The sequence below is a fragment of the Heterodontus francisci genome, chromosome X (assembly GCF_036365525.1).
Source record: "Heterodontus francisci isolate sHetFra1 chromosome X, sHetFra1.hap1, whole genome shotgun sequence".
In the NCBI taxonomy this organism is placed as follows: domain Eukaryota; kingdom Metazoa; phylum Chordata; class Chondrichthyes; order Heterodontiformes; family Heterodontidae; genus Heterodontus; species Heterodontus francisci.
In genome coordinates this window covers 17,802,235-17,825,331 of record NC_090421.1, presented here as the reverse complement: position 1 = coordinate 17,825,331, position 23,097 = coordinate 17,802,235, and the positions used below count along the sequence as shown (strand labels likewise).

Below are 23,097 nucleotides of genomic sequence, written 5' to 3'. Positions count from 1 at the left end.
ATAACACTGAGTACAGTACTGGTGGGTACAGGTCTGTCAGTTTATAACACTGGGGAACAGTACTGGTGCGGACAGGTCTGTCACTATATAACACTGGGGTACAGTACTGGTGGGGACAGGTCTGTCACTGTAGAACACTGGGGTACAGTACTGGTGGGTACAGGTCTGTCACTGTTTTACACTGTGGTACAGTACTGGTGGGTACAGCTCTGTCGCTGTATAACACTGGGGTACAGTACTGGTGGGTGCAGGTCTGTCACTGTATAACACTGGGGTACAGTACTGGTGGGTACAGGTCTGTCACTGTATAACACTGGGGTACAGTCCTGGTGGGTACAGGTCTGTCACTGTATAACACTGTGGTACAGTACTGGTGGGTACAGCTCTGTCGCTGTATAACACTGGGGTACAGTACTGGTGGGTACAGGTCTGTCACTGTATAACACTGTGGTACAGTACTGGTTTGTACAGGTCTGTCAGTGTATAACACTGGGGTACAGTACTGGTGGGTACAGGTCTGACACGATATAACACTGGGGTACAGTACTGGTGGGGACAGGTCTGTCACTGGACAACACTGGGGAACAGTACTGGTGGGGACAGGTCTGTCACTATATAACACTGGGGTACAGTACTGGTGGGTACAGGTCTGTCACTGTATAACACTGGGGTACAGTCCTGGTGGGTACAGGTCTGTCACTGTATAACACTGTGGTACAGTACTGGTGGGTACAGCTCTGTCGCTGTATAACACTGGGGTACAGTACTGGTGGGTACAGGTCTGTCACTGTATAACACTGGGGTACAGTACTGGTGGGGACAGGTCTGTCACTGTATAACACTGAGTACAGTGCTGCTGGGGACAGGTCTGTCACTGTGCAACACTGGGTACAGTACTGGTGGGTACAGGTCTGTCAGTGTATCACACTAGGGTACAGTACTGGTGGGGACTGCTCTGCCACTGTATAACACTGGGGACAGTACTGGTGGGTACAGGTCTGTCACTGTATAACACTGCGGTACAGTACTGGTGGGTAAAGGTCTGTCACTGCATAACACTGGGGTACAGTACTGGTGGGTGCAGGTCTTTCACTGTTTAACACTGGGGGACAGTCCTTGTGGGGACAGCTCTGTCACTGTATAACACTGCGGTACAGTCCTGGTGGGGACATCTCTGTCACTGTCTAACACTGGGGGACAATACTGGTGGGTGCAAACCTGTCACTGTTTAACAATGGGGTACAGTCCTGTTGGGGACAGGTCTGTCACTGTATAACACTGGGCTACAGTCCTGGTGGGGACTGCTCTGTCACTGTTTAACACTGGGGTACAGTCCTGGTGGAGACAGGCCTGTCACTACATAACACTGGGGTACAGTACTGGTGGGGACAGGACTGTCACTGTATAACACTGGCTACAGTACTGGTTTGTACAGGTCTGTCAGTGTTTAACACTGGGGTACAGTACTGGTGGGGACAGGTCTGTCAGTGTATAACACTGAGGTACAGTACTGGTGGGTACAGGACTGTCACTGTATAACACTGGGGTACAGTACTGGTGGGTACTGCTCTGTCGCTGTATAACACTGGGGTACAGTACTGGTGGGTACAGGTCTGTCACTGTATAACACTGGGGTACAGTACTGGTGGGTGCAAACCTGTCACTGTTTAACAATGGGGTACAGTACTGGTGGGGACAGGTCTGTCACTGTATAACACTGTGGTACAGTACTGGTTTGTACAGGTCTGTCAGTGTATAACACTGGGGTACAGTACTGGTGGGGACAGGTCTGTCACTGTATAAAACTGGGGTACAGTACTGGTGGGGACAGGTCTGTCACGATATAACACTGGGGTACAGTACTGGTTTGTACAGGTCTGTCAGTGTTTAACACTGGGGAACAGTACTGGTGGGGACAGGTCTGTCACTGGACAACACTGGGGAACAGTACTGGTGGGGACAGGTCTGTCACTATATAACACTGGGGTACAGTACTGGTGGGGACAGGTCTGTCGCTGTACAACACTGGGGTACAGTACTGGTGGGGAGAGGTTATGTCACTGTATAACACTGGGGTACAGTACTGGTGGGGACAGGTCTGTCACTGGATAACACTGGGGGACTGTACTGGTGGGTACAGGTCTGTCACTGTGTAACACTGAGTACAGTACTGATGGGGACAGGTCTGTCACTGTATAACACTGGGGTACAGTACTGGTGGGGACAGGTCTGTCACTGTATAACAATGGGGGACTGTACTGGTGGGTACAGGTCTGTCACTGTGTAACACTGAGTACAGTACTGGTGGGGACAGGTCTGTCACTGTATAACACTGGGGTACAGTACTGGTGGGTACAGGTCTGTCAGTGTATAACACTGGGGAACAGTACTGGTGGGGACAGGTCTGTTACTGTATAACACTGGGGTACAGTACTGGTGGGGACAAGTCTGTCACTGTATAACACTGAGTACAGTACTGGTGGGTACAGGTCTGTCAGTTTATAACACTGGGGAACAGTACTGGTGCGGACAGGTCTGTCACTATATAACACTGGGGTACAGTACTGGTGGGGACAGGTCTGTCACTGCAGAACACTGGGGTACAGTACTGGTGGGTACAGGTCTGTCACTGTATAACACTGGGGTACAGTGCTGGTGGGTACAGGTCTGTCACTGTATAACACTGTGGTACAGTACTGGTGGGTACAGGTCTGTCACTGTATAACACTGTGGTACAGTACTGGTGGGTACAGCTCTGTCGCTGTATAACACTGGGGTACAGTACTGCTGGATACAGGTCTGTCACTGTATAACACTGGGGTACAGTACTGGTGGGTACAGGTCTGTCACTGTATAACACTGGGGTACAGTCCTGGTGGGTACAGGTCTGTCACTGTATAACACTGTGGTACAGTACTGGTGGGTACAGCTCTGTCGCTGTATAACACTGGGGTACAGGACTGGTGGGTACAGGTCTGTCACTGTATAACACTGGGGTACAGTACTGGTGGTGACAGGTCTGTCACTGTATAACACTGAGTACAGTGCTGCTGAGGACAGGTCTGTCACTGTGCAACACTGGGTACAGTACTGGTGGGTACAGGTCTGTCAGTGTATCACACTAGGGTACAGTACTGGTGGGGACTGCTCTGCCACTGTATAACACTGGGGACAGTACTGGTGGGTACAGGTCTGTAACTGTATAACACTGCGGTACAGTACTGGTGGGTAAAGGTCTGTCACTGCATAACACTGGGGTACAGTACTGGTGGGTGCAGGTCTTTCACTGTTTAACACTGGGGTACAGTCCTTGTGGGGACAGCTCTGTCACTGTATAACACTGCGGTACAGTCCTGGTGGGGACATCTCTGTCACTGTCTAACACTGGGGGCAATACTGGTGGGTGCAAACCTGTCACTGTTTAACAATGGGGTACAGTACTGGTGGGGACAGGTCTGTCACTGTATAACACTGGGCTACAGTCCTGGTGGGGACTGCTCTGTCACTGTTTAACACTGGGGTACAGTCCTGGTGGAGACAGGCCTGTCACTACATAACACTGGGGTACAGTACTGGTGGGGACAGGACTGTCACTGTATAACACTGGCTACAGTACTGGTTTGTACAGGTCTGTCAGTGTTTAACACTGGGGTACAGTACTGGTGGGGACAGGTCTGTCAGTGTATAACACTGTGGTACAGTCCTGGTGGGGACAGCTCTGTCACTGTATAACACTGCGGTACAGTCCTGGTGGGGACATCTCTGTCACTGTCTAACACTGGGGGACAATACTGCTGGGTGCAAACCTGTCACTGCATAACACTGGGGTACAGTACTGGTGTGTACAGTTCTGTTCCTGTATAACACTGAGGGGACAGTACTGGTGGGTACAGGTCTGTCACTGTATAACACTGGGGTACAGTACTGGTAGGTACAGGTCTGTCACTGTATAACACTGGGATACAGTACTGGTCGGTACAGGTCTGTCACTGTATAACACTGGGATACAGTACTGGTGGGTACAGGTCTGTCACTGTATCACACTGGGATACAGTACTGGTGGGTGCAGGTCTGTCACTGTATAACTTTGGGGTACAGTGCTGGTGGGTACAGGTCTGTCACTGTATAACACTGGGGTACAGTACTGGTGGGTACAGGTCTGTCAGTGTATAACACTGGGGTACAGTACTGGTGGGTACAGGTCTGTCAGTGTGTAACACTGGGGTACAGTACTGGTGGGTACAGGTCTGTCACTGTATAACACTGGGGTACTGTACTGGTGTGTACAGGTCTGTCACTGTATAACACTGGGATACAGTACTGGTGGGTACAGGTCTGGCACTGTATAACACTGGGATACAGTACTGGTGGGGCAGGTCTTTCACTGTCTAACACTGGGATACAGTACTGGTGGGGACAGGTCTGTCACTGTATAACACTGGGATACAGTACTGGTGGGTACAGGTCTGTCACTGTATAACACTGGGATACGGTACTGGTGGGTGCAGGTCTGTCACTGTATAACACTGGGATACAGTACTGGTGGGTACAGGTCTGTCACTGTATCACACTGGGATACAGTAATGGTGGGTGCATGTCTGTCACTGTATAACTTTGGGGTACAGTGCTGGTGGGTACAGGTCTGTCACTGTATAACACTGGGGTACAGTACTGGTGGGTACAGGTCTGTCACTGTATAACACTGGGATACAGTTCTGGTGGGTACAGGTCTGTCACTGTATAACACTGGGATACAGTACTGGTGGGTGCAGGTCTGTCACTGTAGAACACCGGGGTACAGTACTGGTGGGTACAGGTCTGTCACTGTATAACACTGGGGTACAGTACTGGTGGGTACAGGTCTGTCACTGTATAACACCGGGGTACAGTACTGGTGGGTGCAGGTCTGTCACTGTATAACACTGGGATACAGTACTGGTGGGTACAGGTCTGTCACTGTATAACACTGGGATACAGTACTGGTGTGTACAGGTCTGTTCCTGTATAACACTGAGGGTACAGTACTGGTGGGTACAGGTCTGTCACTGTATAACACTGGGGGACAGTACTGGTAGGTACAGGTCTGTCACTGTATAACACTGGGATACAGTACTGGTCGGTACAGGTCTGTCACTGTATAACACTGGGATACAGTACTGGTGGGGACAGGCCTGTCACTGTATAACACTGGGATACAGTACTGGTGGGGACAGGTCTGTCACTGTATAACACTGGGATACAGTACTGGTGGGTACAGGTCTGTCAGTGTATAACACTGGGGTACAGTACTGGTGGGTACAGGTCTGTCACTGTATAACACTGGGGTACAGTACTGGTGGGTACAGGTCTGTCACTGTATAACACTGGGGTACTGTACTGGTGGGTACAGGTCTTTCAGTGTATAACACTGGGGTACAGTACTGGTGGGTACAGGTCTGTCAGTGTGTAACACTGGGGTACAGTACTGGTGGGTACAGGTCTGTCACTGTATAACACTGGGGTACAGTACTGGTGTGTACAGGTCTGTCACTGTATAACACTGGGATACAGTACTGGTGGGTACAGGTCTGTCACTGTATAATACTGGGATACAGTACTGGTGGGGACAGGTCTTTCACTGTCTAACACTGGGATACAGTACTGGTGGGGACAGGTCTGTCACTGTATAACACTGGGATACAGTACTGGTGGGTACAGGTCTGTCACTGTATAACACTGGGATACGGTACTGGTGGGTGCAGGTCTGTCACTGTATAACACTGGGATACAGTACTGGTGGGTACAGGTCTGTCACTGTATAACTTTGGGGTACAGTGCTGGTGGGTACAGGTCTGTCACTGTATAACACTGGGGTACAGTACTGGTGGGTACAGGTCTGTCACTGTATAACACTGGGGTACAGTACTGGTAGGTACAGGTCTGTCACTGTATAACACTGGGATACAGTACTGGTCGGTACAGGTCTGTCACTGTATAACTTTGGGGTACAGTGCTGGTGGGTGCAGGTCTGTCACTGTATAACACTGGGGTACAGTACTGGTGGGTACAGGTCTGTCAGTGTATAACACTGGGGTACAGTACTGGTGGGTACAGGTCTGTCAGTGTGTAACACTGGGGTACAGTACTGGTGGGTACAGGTCTGTCACTGTATAACACTGGGGTACTGTACTGGTGTGTACAGGTCTGTCACTGTATAACACTGGGATACAGTACTGGTGGGTACAGGTCTATCACTGTATAACACTGGGATACAGTACTGGTGGGGACAGGTCTTTCACTGTCTAACACTGGGATACAGTACTGGTGGGTACAGGTCTGTCACTGTATAACACTGGGATACAGTACTGGTGGGTACAGGTCTGTCACTGTATAACACTGGGATACGGTACTGGTGGGTGCAGGTCTGTCACTGTATAACACTGGGATACAGTACTGGTGGGTACAGGTCTGTCACTGTATAACTTTGGGGTACAGTGCTGGTGGGTACAGGTCTGTCACTGTATAACACTGGGGTACAGTACTGGTGGGTACAGGTCTGTCCCTGTATAACACTGGGGTACAGTACTGGTAGGTACAGGTCTGTCACTGTATAACACTGGGATACAGTACTGGTCGGTACAGGTCTGTCACTGTATAACTTTGGGGTACAGTGCTGGTGGGTACAGGTCTGTCACTGTATAACACTGGGGTACAGTACTGGTGGGTACAGGTCTGTCAGTGTATAACACTGGGGTACAGTACTGGTGGGTACAGGTCTGTCAGTGTGTAACACTGGGGTACAGTACTGGTGGGTACAGGTCTGTCACTGTATAACACTGGGGTACTGTACTGGTGTGTACAGGTCTGTCACTGTATAACACTGGGATACAGTACTGGTGGGTACAGGTCTGGCACTGTATAACACTGGGATACAGTACTGGTGGGGCAGGTCTTTCACTGTCTAACACTGGGATACAGTACTGGTGGGGACAGGTCTGTCACTGTATAACACTGGGATACAGTACTGGTGGGTACAGGTCTGTCACTGTATCACACTGGGATACAGTACTGGTGGGTGCATGTCTGTCACTGTATAACTTTGGGGTACAGTGCTGGTGGGTACAGGTCTGTCACTGTATAACACTGGGGTACAGTACTGGTGGGTACAGGTCTGTCACTGTATAACACTGGGATACAGTTCTGGTGGGTACAGGTCTGTCACTGTATAACACTGGGATACAGTACTGGTGGGTGCAGGTCTGTCACTGTATAACACCGGGGTACAGTACTGGTGGGTACAGGTCTGTCACTGTATAACACTGGGGTACAGTACTGGTGGGTACAGGTCTGTCACTGTATAACACCGGGGTACAGTACTGGTGGGTGCAGGTCTGTCACTGTATAACACTGGGATACAGTACTGGTGGGTACAGGTCTGTCACTGTATAACACTGGGATACAGTACTGGTGTGTACAGGTCTGTTCCTGTATAACACTGAGGGTACAGTACTGGTGGGTACAGGTCTGTCACTGTATAACACTGGGGGACAGTACTGGTAGGTACAGGTCTGTCACTGTATAACACTGGGATACAGTACTGGTCGGTACAGGTCTGTCACTGTATAACACTGGGATACAGTACTGGTGGGGACAGGCCTGTCACTGTATAACACTGGGATACAGTACTGGTGGGGACAGGTCTGTCACTGTATAACACTGGGATACAGTACTGGTGGGTACAGGTCTGTCAGTGTATAACACTGGGGTACAGTACTGGTGGGTACAGGTCTGTCACTGTATAACACTGGGGTACAGTACTGGTGGGTACAGGTCTGTCACTGTATAACACTGGGGTACTGTACTGGTGGGTACAGGTCTGTCAGTGTATAACACTGGGGTACAGTACTGGTGGGTACAGGTCTGTCAGTGTGTAACACTGGGGTACAGTACTGGTGGGTACAGGTCTGTCACTGTATAACACTGGGGTACAGTACTGGTGTGTACAGGTCTGTCACTGTATAACACTGGGATACAGTACTGGTGGGGACAGGTCTTTCACTGTCTAACACTGGGATACAGTACTGGTGGGGACAGGTCTGTCACTGTATAACACTGGGATACAGTACTGGTGGGTACAGGTCTGTCACTGTATAACACTGGGATACGGTACTGGTGGGTGCAGGTCTGTCACTGTATAACACTGGGATACAGTACTGGTGGGTACAGGTCTGTCACTGTATAACTTTGGGGTACAGTGCTGGTGGGTACAGGTCTGTCAATGTATAACACTGGGGTACAGTACTGGTGGGTACAGGTCTGTCACTGTATAACACTGGGGTACAGTACTGGTGGGTACAGGTCTGTCAGTGTGTAACACTGGGGTACAGTACTGGTGGGTACAGGTCTGTCACTGTATAACACTGGGGTACAGTACTGGTGTGTACAGGTCTGTCACTGTATAACACTGGGATACAGTACTGGTGGGTACAGGTCTGTCACTGTATAACACTGGGATACGGTACTGGTGGATGCAGATCTGTCACTGTATAACACTGGGTTACAGAACTCGTGGGTACAGGTCTGTCACTGTATCACACTGGGATACAGTACTGGTGGGTGCAGGTCTGTCACTGTATAACTTTGGGGTACAGTGCTGGTGGGTACAGGTCTGTCACTGTATAACACTGGGGTACAATGCTGGTTGGTACAGGTCTTTCACTGTCTAACACTGGGATACAGTACTGGTGGGGACAGGTCTGTCACTGTATAACACTGGGATACAGTACTGGTGGGTACAGGTCTGTCACTGTATAACACTGGGATACAGTACTGGTGGGTACAGGTCTGTCACTGTATAACTTTGCGGTACAGTGCTGGTGGGTACAGGTCTGTCACTGTACAACACTGGGGTACAGTACTGGTGGGTACAGGTCTGTCACTGTATAACACTGGGGTACAGTACTGGTAGGTACAGGTCTGTCACTGTATAACACTGGGATACAGTACTGGTCGGTACAGGTCTGTCACTGTATAACTTTGGGGTACAGTGCTGGTGGGTACAGGTCTGTCACTGAAGAACACTGGGGTACAGTACTGGTGGGTACAGGTCTGTCAGTGTATAACACTGGGGTACAGTACTGGTGGGTACAGGTCTGTCAGTGTGTAACACTGGGGTACAGTACTGGTGGGTACAGGTCTGTCACTGTATAACACTGGGGTACTGTACTGGTGTGTACAGGTCTGTCACTGTATAACACTGGGATACAGTACTGGTGGGTACAGGTCTGTCACTGTATAACACTGGGATACAGTACTGGTGGGGACAGGTCTTTCACTGTCTAACACTGGGATACAGTACTGGTGGGGACAGGTCTGTCACTGTATAACACTGGGATACAGTACTGGTGGGTACAGGTCTGTCACTGTATAACACTGGGATACGGTACTGGTGGGTGCAGGTCTGTCACTGTATAACACTGGGATACAGTACTGGTGGGTACAGGTCTGTCACTGTATAACTTTGGGGTACAGTGCTGGTGGGTACAGGTCTGTCACTGTATAACACTGGGGTACAGTACTGGTGGGTACAGGTCTGTCACTGTATAACACTGGGGTACAGTACTGGTAGGTACAGGTCTGTCACTGTATAACACTGGGATACAGTACTGGTCGGTACAGGTCTGTCACTGTATAACTTTGGGGTACAGTGCTGGTGGGTACAGGTCTGTCACTGTATAACACTGGGGTACAGTACTGGTGGGTACAGGTCTGTCAGTGTATAACACTGGGGTACAGTACTGGTGGGTACAGGTCTGTCAGTGTGTAACACTGGGGTACAGTACTGGTGGGTACAGGTCTGTCACTGTATAACACTGGGATACAGTACTGGTGGGTACAGGTCTGTCACTGTATAACACTGGGATACGGTACTGGTGGGTGCAGGTCTGTCACTGTATAACACTGGGATACAGTACTGGTGGGTACAGGTCTGTCACTGTATCACACTGGGATACAGTACTGGTGGGTGCATGTCTGTCACTGTATAACTTTGGGGTACAGTGCTGGTGGGTACAGGTCTGTCACTGTATAACACTGGGGTACAGTACTGGTGGGTACAGGTCTGTCACTGTATAACACTGGGATACAGTTCTGGTGGGTACAGGTCTGTCACTGTATAACACTGGGATACAGTACTGGTGGGTGCAGGTCTGTCACTGTATAACACCGGGGTACAGTACTGGTGGGTACAGGTCTGTCACTGTATAACACTGGGGTACAGTACTGGTGGGTACAGGTCTGTCACTGTAAAACACCGGGGTACAGTACTGGTGGGTGCAGGTCTGTCACTGTATAACACTGGGATACAGTACTGGTGGGTACAGGTCTGTCACTGTATAACACTGGGATACAGTACTGGTGTGTACAGGTCTGTTCCTGTATAACACTGAGGGTACAGTACTGGTGGGTACAGGTCTGTCACTGTATAACACTGGGGGACAGTACTGGTAGGTACAGGTCTGTCACTGTATAACACTGGGATACAGTACTGGTCGGTACAGGTCTGTCACTGTATAACACTGGGATACAGTACTGGTGGGGACAGGCCTGTCACTGTATAACACTGGGATACAGTACTGGTGGGGACAGGTCTGTCACTGTATAACACTGGGATACAGTACTGGTGGGTACAGGTCTGTCAGTGTATAACACTGGGGTACAGTACTGGTGGGTACAGGTCTGTCACTGTATAACACTGGGGTACAGTACTGGTGGGTACAGGTCTGTCACTGTATAACACTGGGGTACTGTACTGGTGGGTACAGGTCTGTCAGTGTATAACACTGGGGTACAGTACTGGTGGGTACAGGTCTGTCAGTGTGTAACACTGGGGTACAGTACTGGTGGGTACAGGTCTGTCACTGTATAACACTGGGGTACAGTACTGGTGTGTACAGGTCTGTCACTGTATAACACTGGGATACAGTACTGGTGGGGACAGGTCTTTCACTGTCTAACACTGGGATACAGTACTGGTGGGGACAGGTCTGTCACTGTATAACACTGGGATACAGTACTGGTGGGTACAGGTCTGTCACTGTATAACACTGGGATACGGTACTGGTGGGTGCAGGTCTGTCACTGTATAACACTGGGATACAGTACTGGTGGGTACAGGTCTGTCACTGTATAACTTTGGGGTACAGTGCTGGTGGGTACAGGTCTGTCAATGTATAACACTGGGGTACAGTACTGGTGGGTACAGGTCTGTCACTGTATAACACTGGGGTACAGTACTGGTGGGTACAGGTCTGTCAGTGTGTAACACTGGGGTACAGTACTGGTGGGTACAGGTCTGTCACTGTATAACACTGGGGTACAGTACTGGTGTGTACAGGTCTGTCACTGTATAACACTGGGATACAGTACTGGTGGGTACAGGTCTGTCACTGTATAACACTGGGATACGGTACTGGTGGATGCAGATCTGTCACTGTATAACACTGGGTTACAGAACTCGTGGGTACAGGTCTGTCACTGTATCACACTGGAATACAGTACTGGTGGGTGCAGGTCTGTCACTGTATAACTTTGGGGTACAGTGCTGGTGGGTACAGGTCTGTCACTGTATAACACTGGGGTACAGTGCTGGTTGGTACAGGTCTTTCACTGTCTAACACTGGGATACAGTACTGGTGGGGACAGGTCTGTCACTGTATAACACTGGGATACAGTACTGGTGGGTACAGGTCTGTCACTGTATAACACTGGGATACAGTACTGGTGGGTGCAGGTCTGTCACTGTATAACACTGGGATACAGTACTGGTGGGTACCGGTCTGTCACTGTATCACACTGGGATACAGTACTGGTGGGTGCAGGTCTGTCACTGTATAACTTTGGGGTACAGTGCTGGTGGGTACAGGTCTGTCACTGCAAAACACTGGGGTACAGTACTGGTGGGTACAGGTCTGTCACTGTATAACACTGGGGTACAGTACTGGTGGGTACAGGTCTGTCAGTGTGTAACACTGGGGTACAGTATTGGTGGGTACAGGTCTGTCACTGTATAACACTGGGGTACAGTACTGGTGTGTACAGGTCTGTCACTGTATAACACTGGGATGCAGTACTGGTGGGTACAGGTCTGTCACTGTATAACACTGGGATACAGTACTGGTGGGGACAGGTCTTTCACTGTCTAACACTGGGATACGGTACTGGTGGGTGCAGGTCTGTCACTGTATAACACTGGGATACAGTACTGGTGGGTACAGGTCTGTCACTGTATAACACTGGGATACAGTACTGGTCGGTACAGGTCTGTCACTGTATAACACTGGGATACAGTACTGGTGGGGACAGGCCTGTCACTGTATAACACTGGGATACAGTACTGGTGGGGACAGGTCTGTCACTGTATAACACTGGGATACAGTACTGGTGGGTACAGGTCTGTCAGTGTATAACACTGGGGTACAGTACTGGTGGGTACAGGTCTGTCACTGTATAACACTGGGGTACAGTACTGGTGGGTACAGGTCTGTCACTGTATAACACTGGGGTACTGTACTGGTGGGTACAGGTCTGTCAGTGTATAACACTGGGGTACAGTACTGGTGGGTACAGGTCTGTCAGTGTGTAACACTGGGGTACAGTACTGGTGGGTACAGGTCTGTCACTGTATAACACTGGGGTACAGTACTGGTGTGTACAGGTCTGTCACTGTATAACACTGGGATACAGTACTGGTGGGGACAGGTCTTTCACTGTCTAACACTGGGATACAGTACTGGTGGGGACAGGTCTGTCACTGTATAACACTGGGATACAGTACTGGTGGGTACAGGTCTGTCACTGTATAACACTGGGATACGGTACTGGTGGGTGCAGGTCTGTCACTGTATAACACTGGGATACAGTACTGGTGGGTACAGGTCTGTCACTGTATAACTTTGGGGTACAGTGCTGGTGGGTACAGGTCTGTCAATGTATAACACTGGGGTACAGTACTGGTGGGTACAGGTCTGTCACTGTATAACACTGGGGTACAGTACTGGTGGGTACAGGTCTGTCAGTGTGTAACACTGGGGTACAGTACTGGTGGGTACAGGTCTGTCACTGTATAACACTGGGGTACAGTACTGGTGTGTACAGGTCTGTCACTGTATAACACTGGGATACAGTACTGGTGGGTCCAGGTCTGTCACTGTATAACACTGGGATACGGTACTGGTGGATGCAGATCTGTCACTGTATAACACTGGGTTACAGAACTCGTGGGTACAGGTCTGTCACTGTATCACACTGGAATACAGTACTGGTGGGTGCAGGTCTGTCACTGTATAACTTTGGGGTACAGTGCTGGTGGGTACAGGTCTGTCACTGTATAACACTGGGGTACAGTGCTGGTTGGTACAGGTCTTTCACTGTCTAACACTGGGATACAGTACTGGTGGGGACAGGTCTGTCACTGTATAACACTGGGATACAGTACTGGTGGGTACAGGTCTGTCACTGTATAACACTGGGATACAGTACTGGTGGGTGCAGGTCTGTCACTGTATAACACTGGGATACAGTACTGGTGGGTACCGGTCTGTCACTGTATCACACTGGGATACAGTACTGGTGGGTGCAGGTCTGTCACTGTATAACTTTGGGGTACAGTGCTGGTGGGTACAGGTCTGTCACTGCAAAACACTGGGGTACAGTACTGGTGGGTACAGGTCTGTCACTGTATAACACTGGGGTACAGTACTGGTGGGTACAGGTCTGTCAGTGTGTAACACTGGGGTACAGTACTGGTGGGTACAGGTCTGTCACTGTATAACACTGGGGTACAGTACTGGTGTGTACAGGTCTGTCACTGTATAACACTGGGATGCAGTACTGGTGGGTACAGGTCTGTCACTGTATAACACTGGGATACAGTACTGGTGGGGACAGGTCTTTCACTGTCTAACACTGGGATACGGTACTGGTGGGTGCAGGTCTGTCACTGTATAACACTGGGATACAGTACTGGTGGGTACAGGTCTGTCAGTGTGTAACACTGGGGGACAGTACTGGTGGGTACAGGTCTGTCACTGTATAACTTTGGGGTACAGTGCTGGTGGGTACAGGTCTGTCACTGTATAACACTGGGGTACAGTACTGGTGGGTACAGGTCTGTCACTGTATAACACTGGGATACAGTTCTGGTGGGTACAGGTCTGTCACTGTATAACACTGGGATGCAGTACTGGTGGGTGCAGGTCTGTCACTGTATAACACCGGGGTACAGTACTGGTGGGTACAGGTCTGTCACTGTATAACACTGGGGTACAGTACTGGTGGGTACAGGTCTGTCACTGTATAACACCGGGGAACAGTACTGGTAGGTACAGGTCTGTTACTGTATAACACTGAGGGTACAGTACTGGTGGGTACAGGTCTGTCACTGTATAACACTGGGATGCAGTACTGGTGGGTGCAGGTCTGTCACTGTATAACACTGGGATACAGTACTGGTGGGTACAGGTCTGTCACTGTATAACACTGGGATACAGTACTGGTGTGTCCAGGTCTGTTCCTGAATAACACTGAGGGTACTGTACTGGTGGGTACAGGTCTGTCACTGTATAACACTGGGGTACAGTACTGGTGGGGACAGGTCTGTCACTGTATAACACTGGAGAACAGTACTGGTGGGTGCAGGTCTGTTACTGTATAACACTGAGGGTACAGTACTGGTGGGTACAGGTCTGTCACTGTATAACACTGGGATACAGTACTGGTCGGTACAGGTCTGTCACTGTGTAACACTGGGATACAGTACTGGTGGGGACAGGTCTGTCACTGTATAACACTGGGATACAGTACAGGTGGGTACAGGTCTGTCACTGTATAACACTGGGATACAGTACTGGTGGGTACAGGTCTGTCACTGTATAACACTGGGATACAGTACTGGTGGGTGCAGGTCTGTCACTGTGTAACACTGGGATACAGTACTGGTGGGTGCAGGTCTGTCACTGTATAACACTGGGATACAGTACTGGTGGGTACAGGTCTGTCACTGTATAACACTGGGATACAGTACTGGTGGGGTCAGGTCTGTCACTGTATAACACTGGGGTACAGTACTGGTGGGGTCAGGTCTGTCACTGTTTAAAAATGATATCCCGGGTTTGTGCAGCATTGATTCGATACAGAGTACATTTCCCTCTGCACAGTTTCAATGCTGTAGGGACGGGCTATTCTGAGAATAGTGTGCCTGGCTGCAGCAGCCTGATATTTTCCACTTCCTTCACCAGTGATCGGTTGGGTTTCTGAGAAAGGTGTGGATTTCAGTGCTAGTTCAGATTGAATGTCTCTGTGAGTCGACAACTACTTGGAACTGGATTGCAGCTTGGCAGGATTCCTTTCTTCCAAGAAGTGGGAGAAATCCTTAGCTGGTCCTGGTTGGGGCCAGCGGTGAATTTGCTGTGAGCTGGCCCCATCCAGTTGCTCAATCCTCTACTCATCAAATAGTTTGATCTCACCTGTGTTTCAGTCTCATTGAAAGACAGAACCAATATGATGTCACCCTCAGTAAACTGTAAGTGTGTTTCCTCACACAGGCTGCATGTTGCTTTAACCTGCAAGGAGGACACAGTGCAGATCAAATATTGTTCGTCCCTGCCTGAAATTTTCAGCACACACTCCCCAAGATGGTTTGAAATTAAAATTTAGCCTTCAGGCATTTTATGAGTGTTCCGCTCTCCCCTCGTCACGAACCCAGAGTTAACAGCAGTTGTTAAGTGATGGCCAATGGCAACTCAAGTTGCCGTCTACTTTGGATGATTGCTATAAAATTGAGCAGTCACCTCCACATCGAAACCAGAAACCACCTGGAGCACAGGGAACAGCTGGCACCGAAACCATGGTCTGTCCAGCTGCAAAGTTAATGAATATGTTCCCAATTCGGAACAAGGTGAGTTTTTTGTTTGAGATAGCAGAGCAGAGCTGCTTGATCTGGTAATGAGATGAGGCATGAAGAGGCAGGTGATGCATCAACTCGAGCATGCAGCAGTTAAAGGGCCATGTGCTCCTATTATGCTTCTACCAATGTTGTGGTCAAGTTAGTGCATTTTATCCCTCAGACTGGCCTCAGTTTGGAGACCTCCTCCACTATGCAACAAGCGTTTGATCAATTTTGTCTTTGAATTGTTCGAACCACACAGCTAAGTCCCTGCGATAAGATGGAACTCACAGTGCCAGTGTTACAGCTTTCCAAGACACATCATAAAGGGCTGTGGACACTGTAAGAAGCTCAGAACATGCTGTTATTTTGGGCTCATGGAATGAGGTGGTTTAAAATGTCAGAGTTAAATGTTATGACAGCCCTTTTACCAGCTGATTCATTTTTTGCTTCTCTATAGTTTTAAATGAAGTGATGAGTTCCAATGAGTTGATGTACCCCAAGTTTAGCAATGTGATGCGTTATTCTACATATTGAAGAGATCAGAAATATATGGTGGGCAATCTATACAAAATTGTCAGAATCCTGTATTAAAATATACATTGTTAGCCTTGAGGTGCATTACATCCCACTCACTGCAAGCTTAAAGTTGAGGTCCAGCTTGTGGCACTGATTTATGGAAGCTGTATTTTATGGCAAGCTCGAGTGCAGTGTAGCGATTTCATCTGAATTAAAACAGTGGCTAAGTGGCATTTGTTCGTTCCGTCTCTTACCCTCCTGCCCCGCCTATCTCTTCCCTTTCTCTCTCTCTCTCTCTTCAGTATTTCTTCTCAGTCTCCGTGCCTGTGAGATATGAGAGTATTTTCTCTCAATGGAGACTCTTGCAAACCAAGAGAACCCTGGGAATTCATAATGCTAGTGAAAGCTCTCATTGCCCCCCCCCCCCCCATTAAATCTTCCAGACAGTGAGGCCTCACTCTCCCATTTCCCTCATCTCCCTGAAGGTTCAGGTTCGGCCCCCACTTTGTGTCTGCTCCGGGCGCCACGCTGAAATCAGGGACTCACTGCATGGTGCAGAGCTCTGGAATCTTCTGTATCGACACACTGTCGAAAGTGCAGCACACAACCCGCCAGAATTTATTGGCCGGCCAGTGATATTCACCCTCCACAAGGTGGCAGCATTATACACACTAACCCACCAAACTGTCTTATAATTACACTTCCCTTTCTTTCTCTTTTAAAATGTGAATTGTAAATGTGTTGAATCTTTAAAATGCTGGTCACAAGAGCACAAGAAATAAGAGCAGGAGTAGACCATATGTCTGTCCTTGCCAGATAATGAGCTGTGAATTCATGCAATGAGTTAAATTCCAGCTTAAAAAACAAAAACCTCACATGCTTCACAGTTAACTCTTGACTGATGATCTGTATTGGGCACCACTTTGCCATATGGTTGGAGAAACGGGGGCTCAAAGCCTAGTCGGTGTCCGATGAGCCAAAACCAATCAGCAGGGAAACAGTGCAGACACTCAGGACCTGGTTCATTAAGGGCCTAGACTTTATTTAAATGAGGCGCAAGTAATGTTAGACTGAAGCTGTTTGCCAGTATTTGAGCTGTGGATCCTTCATCCCCATAGGAAACAAAGACCGTGGTCCAACTAGTCCACCTTCTATATCCTGGTAGTTGTACGATATAATGATAATGCAGTTATTGACTAATCATAGCAATCAATTGCTGTCAATTAGTGTACAACAGACCCACTGAAGCCACATACCCTTGCTCTCAAATACAATAAGCAGTACATGACAGGTAAAATGTAATGGGAGCTTGGATACCCATCCTGTTTATAACCCAGCTGTTTGCAGCTAACTAAGGAGAAGGTGTAAATAGGACAAGGTCACAGAATAACTGACCAGAAGGTGGAGCAAAGGCAAACAATATTAATGGTGTGTTGAAAGACAAAGCATTAGTACAGATAGGGTGTTAATGGACTGAATATTGAACAGCTGCAAGTACAAACATTAAAAAAAAGTGGGTAAGCAAACTGAACAAACTAAGATGAAATAAAATAAAATAAACACAGAAAAAAAATTGAAAAAAAGGAAAAAGAAAAAAATAACTAAAAATAAAAGTAAAATGGGGGGCCCGTCATGCTCTGAAATTATTGAACTCAATGTTCAGTCTGGCAGGCTGTAGCGTGCCTAATCGGTAAATGAGATGCTGTTCCTCGAGCTTGCGTTGATGTTCACTGGAACACTGCAGCAATCCCGGGACAGAGATGTGAGCATGAGAGCAGGGGGGAGTGTTGAAATGGCCAGCAACTGGAAGCTCAGGGTCATGCTTGCGGACTGAGTGGAGGTGTTCCACAAAGCGGTCACCCAGTCTGCGTTTGGTCTCCCCAATGTAGAGGAGACCACATTGTGAGCAGCGAATACAGTATACTACATTGAAAGAAGTACAAGTAAATCGCTGCTTCACCTGAAAGGAGTGTTTGGGGCCTGGGATAGTGAGGAGAGAGGAGGTAAATGGGCAGGTATTACACCTCCTGCGATTGCAGGGGAAGGTGCCATGGGAAGGGGACGAGGATGTGGGGGTAATGGAGGAGTGGACCAGGGTGTCACAGAGGGAACGATCCCTTCGGAATGCTGACAGGGGTAGGGAGGGGAAGATGCATTTGGTAGTGGCATCACACTGGAGGTGGCAGAAATGGCGGAGGATGATCCTTTGGATGTGGAGGCTGGTGGGGTGGAATGTGAGGACAAGGGGAGCCCTGTTGCGGTTCTGGGAGGGAGGGGAAGGGGTGAGGGTAGAGGTGCAGGGAAATGGACCGGACAGTTGAGGGCCCTGTCAACAACAGTGGGGGGAAATCCTCGGTTGAGGAAAAAGGAGGTCATATCAGAAGCACTGTCATGGAAGGTAGCATCATCAGAGCAGATGTGTCGGAGACGGAGAAACTGGGAGAATGGAATGGAGTCCTTACAGGAGGTAGGGTGTGAAGAAGTGTAGCTGAGGTAGATGTGGGAGTCGGTGGGCTTTTAATGGATATTAGCAGACAGCCTATCCCCAGAGATGGAGACAGAGAAGTCGAGGAAGGGAAGGGAAGTATCAGAGATGGACCATGTGAAGGTGAGAGAAGGGTAGAAATTAACAAATGTCTTCAGTCAGCTGGCAGAACCAGTTTATCTTGTTCCCCTATAACTGACTCACTGAAACTAGCAGCAATTTTGTCTCTGTTTACTTTCAGCCCCTGTAAGGGATGGTGGCCAACTGTTACCAGCTTCAAAACCAGGCTGGGGGCAAGATAGAAGGGGGCAGAATTGTGAATGGCAAAGCAGGGCCCTGGGCAGGAGCGAGGCCCGAGGAGCTGGGCAGAAGAGGGACTTGGGCGGAGAGGCTGGGGGAGTTGGTGCCTGAGCAGGAGAGAGGTCTGAAGGGATGGGCAAGAGAGGGGTCTGGAGAGGAAAGGTGTCTGGGAGGCCTGGGCAGGAGAAAGTTTGAGCTCGGGCCGGGATCATTGCGTGAATCCTGATATTTATTTTGCTGCTGCTGCAAATCCTGTGGAAATCTTCAGACCTTGAATAATATATCATATTAACAGCCCGAGGCTATAAGACACAAGACTGGAGGAAGTGCACTTTAAAAACAAACCTTGGTCTCTGAGTCACCTATTGGAAACTTCCAGAAAGCCACTCAGAGGCACCATGTTAGGTTCGAACTGATAGTGACTGGAGTTGATAAAATGGGATATAAATACTGATATCTACACTATGTTCCTATCTGTCAGCCTGTTTATAACCACAGCCCGTCCCACATCATCAGACAGGAGGCTGAATCATGGGGGCAGGACTAGCAGGCAGAGGGATGTCGAACGTTGGCATGGACCCGCCCGCGTGATTCCTGACCAGTACCCCCCCTCCACACGAGACAGAGTGTGTGCCCGGGATGTGTGAGGGATGCTTTGACTTGTTTAGTGAAGGCCTGAAGTTTGATATTTCCTGTGCTTCAAGGAGATACCACATTCAATCGGCCAGCAGAGAAGCTGACAACAGTTTGTTGCGCGAAAGGGTTAAATCTGGCAAATTGCAGAAGTGACCCGTAGTTTAGTTCTGTTTCATTGCCTTTAACTTCCCACAACCACATAAAGAGTTCAGCAACGTTGATAGGTACAGTCGCCTAGTGCTTCTGTTACTGGATCAGCAAGCCAGGGGTCAGAAGTTCAAATCCCACCTGAGTAAGTTAATAAATTGAATTCAATAAATCAGTAACTTGGGCTTCACTAATGATCCTGAGAGAAGGGAACCTGTCATCACTCTACACGTCTGGCCAACAATTCACTCTCATTTCACACTACATGGTTGACTCTTAAGCAAGGAGGGGCAATAAATACTGGTCTGCTCCACCCAATCACAAGGGCAAATAAATCAGTGAGGGCTCGGAGAATGTCGACCAGAGAGAATGTCATGATCTGGTACCTTATACATGAATCCAGGTGGCAGTTCTCCACAAGGTAATCTGTCGCCAGCTTTGTTTTCATCCAGAGCCAGGCCTTCAGTCTCTGAGGAAGACAGGGATGTATCTTTTCCTTCATCAGCTACATCTCCGATGTCTTCCACATCATGCTTATCAGCAGTAGTAAGAGCCGGGGCCTGTGGGATAAATGTGACAGCATTAATATCATGTCAGTTTTATTATTTTTGGAAATAAACGCCCCTTGAAATTTGTAACATGCTGCTGTATCCTCCTGGGTGAGATACATCCAATCACAGCACCTTGCTGTCAATGTGTGGAGCCTTTCTGGTCATCAGATGAAAGGTCACAGACCTGAAACGTTAACTCTGCTTCTCTCTCCACAGATGCTGCCTGACCTGCTGAGTATTTCCAGAACTTTCTGTTTTTATGTGCAGTTTTACATTTGTTTCATTAGTTTCAGTATTTGACTGCTTTATGTAGATTGGAAAAACATGGGCTCACAGCACTAGGGGTTGTGGGACACCACTAACCATCTTTCCAGTCCACCTCTCCCAGGCATTCTCTTTACTAATATTAAGAAGCTTCTTCTGCAGATTTAAGTTCTACCCTGGATTTCTGTGGCTTTTCGATTCATTAGTTTAGGGAAAGAAGTCTGTCATGTGGAACTTTGTCAAAATCACAGGAACAAGAAGTTGTATTTATATAGTGCCTCTAACATTTCACAGGAGCAAAGGCTGCAGACAGCTCGAGAAGGACGAGCAGGGAAAGTTTACCTTTGTCACAGTCACATAGAGTCATTTGTGACTCTGATAAGAGCTGTCTCAGTACAGTGACAGGGGCGGAAGCCTGATTGGAGGGATCCAAATATAGAGTTCCGGGAAAAATGCCAGCGGATTTGGAAAGTGACAACATGTTCAAGGACTTGATGGGAAAGGGAGGTGGGAAATGGGGAGGTAATTTGCAAGGACGGTGGAGTCAAGGAAGGGGTTGATGACAGCAGATTTGAAGGAGAGAAGGACAGTTCCATCAAGAGAGAGAACCATTAATAATATCAGCTAACATGGGGACCAGGAGGAGAAGTTGGATGGTCAGCAGTTTGGTGGGAATAGGGTCGAGGGAGCAGGAGATGGGTCTCATAACAAGATGAGATTGGAGACGGCATGAGGGGAGAAAGGAGAGAAACTATATAAGGACATGGGTTCAGGGCTAGGGCAGGGGGGAGTTTTAGAGGAAGTTTGGCCAAAGGGAGGGAAGCGGCAGAGACAGCTGATCGAATGGTCTTGATCTCAGTGACAAAGAAGTCCATGAGTTCCTCGCACTTATTGTTGGAGGTGAGGGCGGAGGGGACAGGGGAGAGGGGGTTAAGAGGATGGTTTGCAGTAGAGAAAAGAAGCTGGGGTTTATCTTTGCAATCCAGGATGATCCTGAAATAATGAGCTGTTTTAACATACGAGAGTAGGACCCGATAGTGCATTATGTGGTCCAGCCAAATCTGTCAGTGAATGGCTAAACCAGTTGTCTGGCACATGCTTTCAAGTCTGTGACCCTGGGACTTAAGGGAGTGGAGATGAGGGCTGTACCAGGGGGAATGGCCAGAGTGAGAGAGACTGATCTTTTTAATGGGGACCAAAACATCAAAGGTGTTGCAGAGGATGCGGTTGAACAAATCAGTAGCTGCAGAAATGTGCTGAACGGAGGGCTGAAGGTTCGATAGTTGGGATTTTGAAAGTACAGTTGTAAGTGAGTAGGAGATAGATTTTTTTCCCAGGGATGAATACAGAATGAGGTAGGGTTAGGGTGTGGAAGGGGGATGTGGGTAGAGAGCAACACAAGGAAGTGATCAGAGATGGCCTTATCTATAATTGATATGATGAGACAGGCAAAACCACATTAGATGGCAAGGTTGAGGGGGTGGCTATGAGTATGGATTGGGGCGTTTACATGGAGGGAGAGATTTATGGAAGATAAGAGGGCAGTGAACTCAGAGAGAAAGTGTGATGAGTTGAGATGGAGGTTGAAATCACTGAGGATGAGAAGCTGTTCGGTGCAGAAACTGAGGGAGGAAAGCAGTGAAGATATCTTGGTGATAACATTTTTATCATATTTGGGAGGGTGGTAGAAAACAATGATTTTGAAAGATAGGTGAGAGGGGTGGAACAAGTGACATGTTCAAAGGAGGAGAAAGTTCCAGACGAGTAGGGGGTCAGGCCAAGGTGTGATCTGGTGATAAGTGCCACACGGCACCATGACAGTCTTGGCAGGGCAAGTGGTGGAAAATATAGCCAGGCAGTGAGGTTCATTAAGAGGAAAGGTGTCATCGCCCCTCAGCCAGGTTTTCATTACGGCCATGATGTTGATGCAATCATCCACAATAAGTTCATGGCTGGCAAAGACCTTGTTTACAAGTGAACGGACATTTTGGAGAGAGATGCGTCGAGGGGCGGTGAGAGCTGATCGGCTGGTAGAGTCCACAGGGTCAGCAGTGGGAGGGGCAAGTTGGAAAGGAAAGAGATTGGCAAGATTAGCCCCCAGTGGGTGCACTGGGCTGGAAGGTTGATGAGAGTGTGGGATGGGGTAATTAGGTTTGTTGCTCACAATGAGGCAGGGCCAAGTGCCTCGATGTGCCCCTTAGAGGATGCCAAGAGAGGCACAGAGAGAAGCTGCAGGCTTACCTAAGAGGGAGTCAAGCCTGGGACAGCAGCAA

The 23,097-nt window shown here is 48.7% G+C and overlaps 1 protein-coding gene across 3 annotated transcripts in view; it reads right to left on the bottom strand.

Annotated features, from left to right (window-relative positions):
- Positions 1 to 23,097, bottom strand: part of LOC137358728 (bridging integrator 2-like) — a 194,983-nt gene that overhangs the window by 68,424 nt on the left and 103,462 nt on the right. For all 3 annotated transcript variants that reach the window (XM_068024988.1, XM_068024990.1, XM_068024989.1), the window contains 2 exons: positions 20,396 to 20,569; positions 15,504 to 15,599 (listed from right to left, as the gene is read on the bottom strand). In XM_068024988.1, coding sequence (XP_067881089.1) covers positions 15,504 to 15,599; positions 20,396 to 20,569 — 270 coding nt within the window. The remainder of the gene's footprint in view (positions 1 to 15,503; positions 15,600 to 20,395; positions 20,570 to 23,097) is intronic.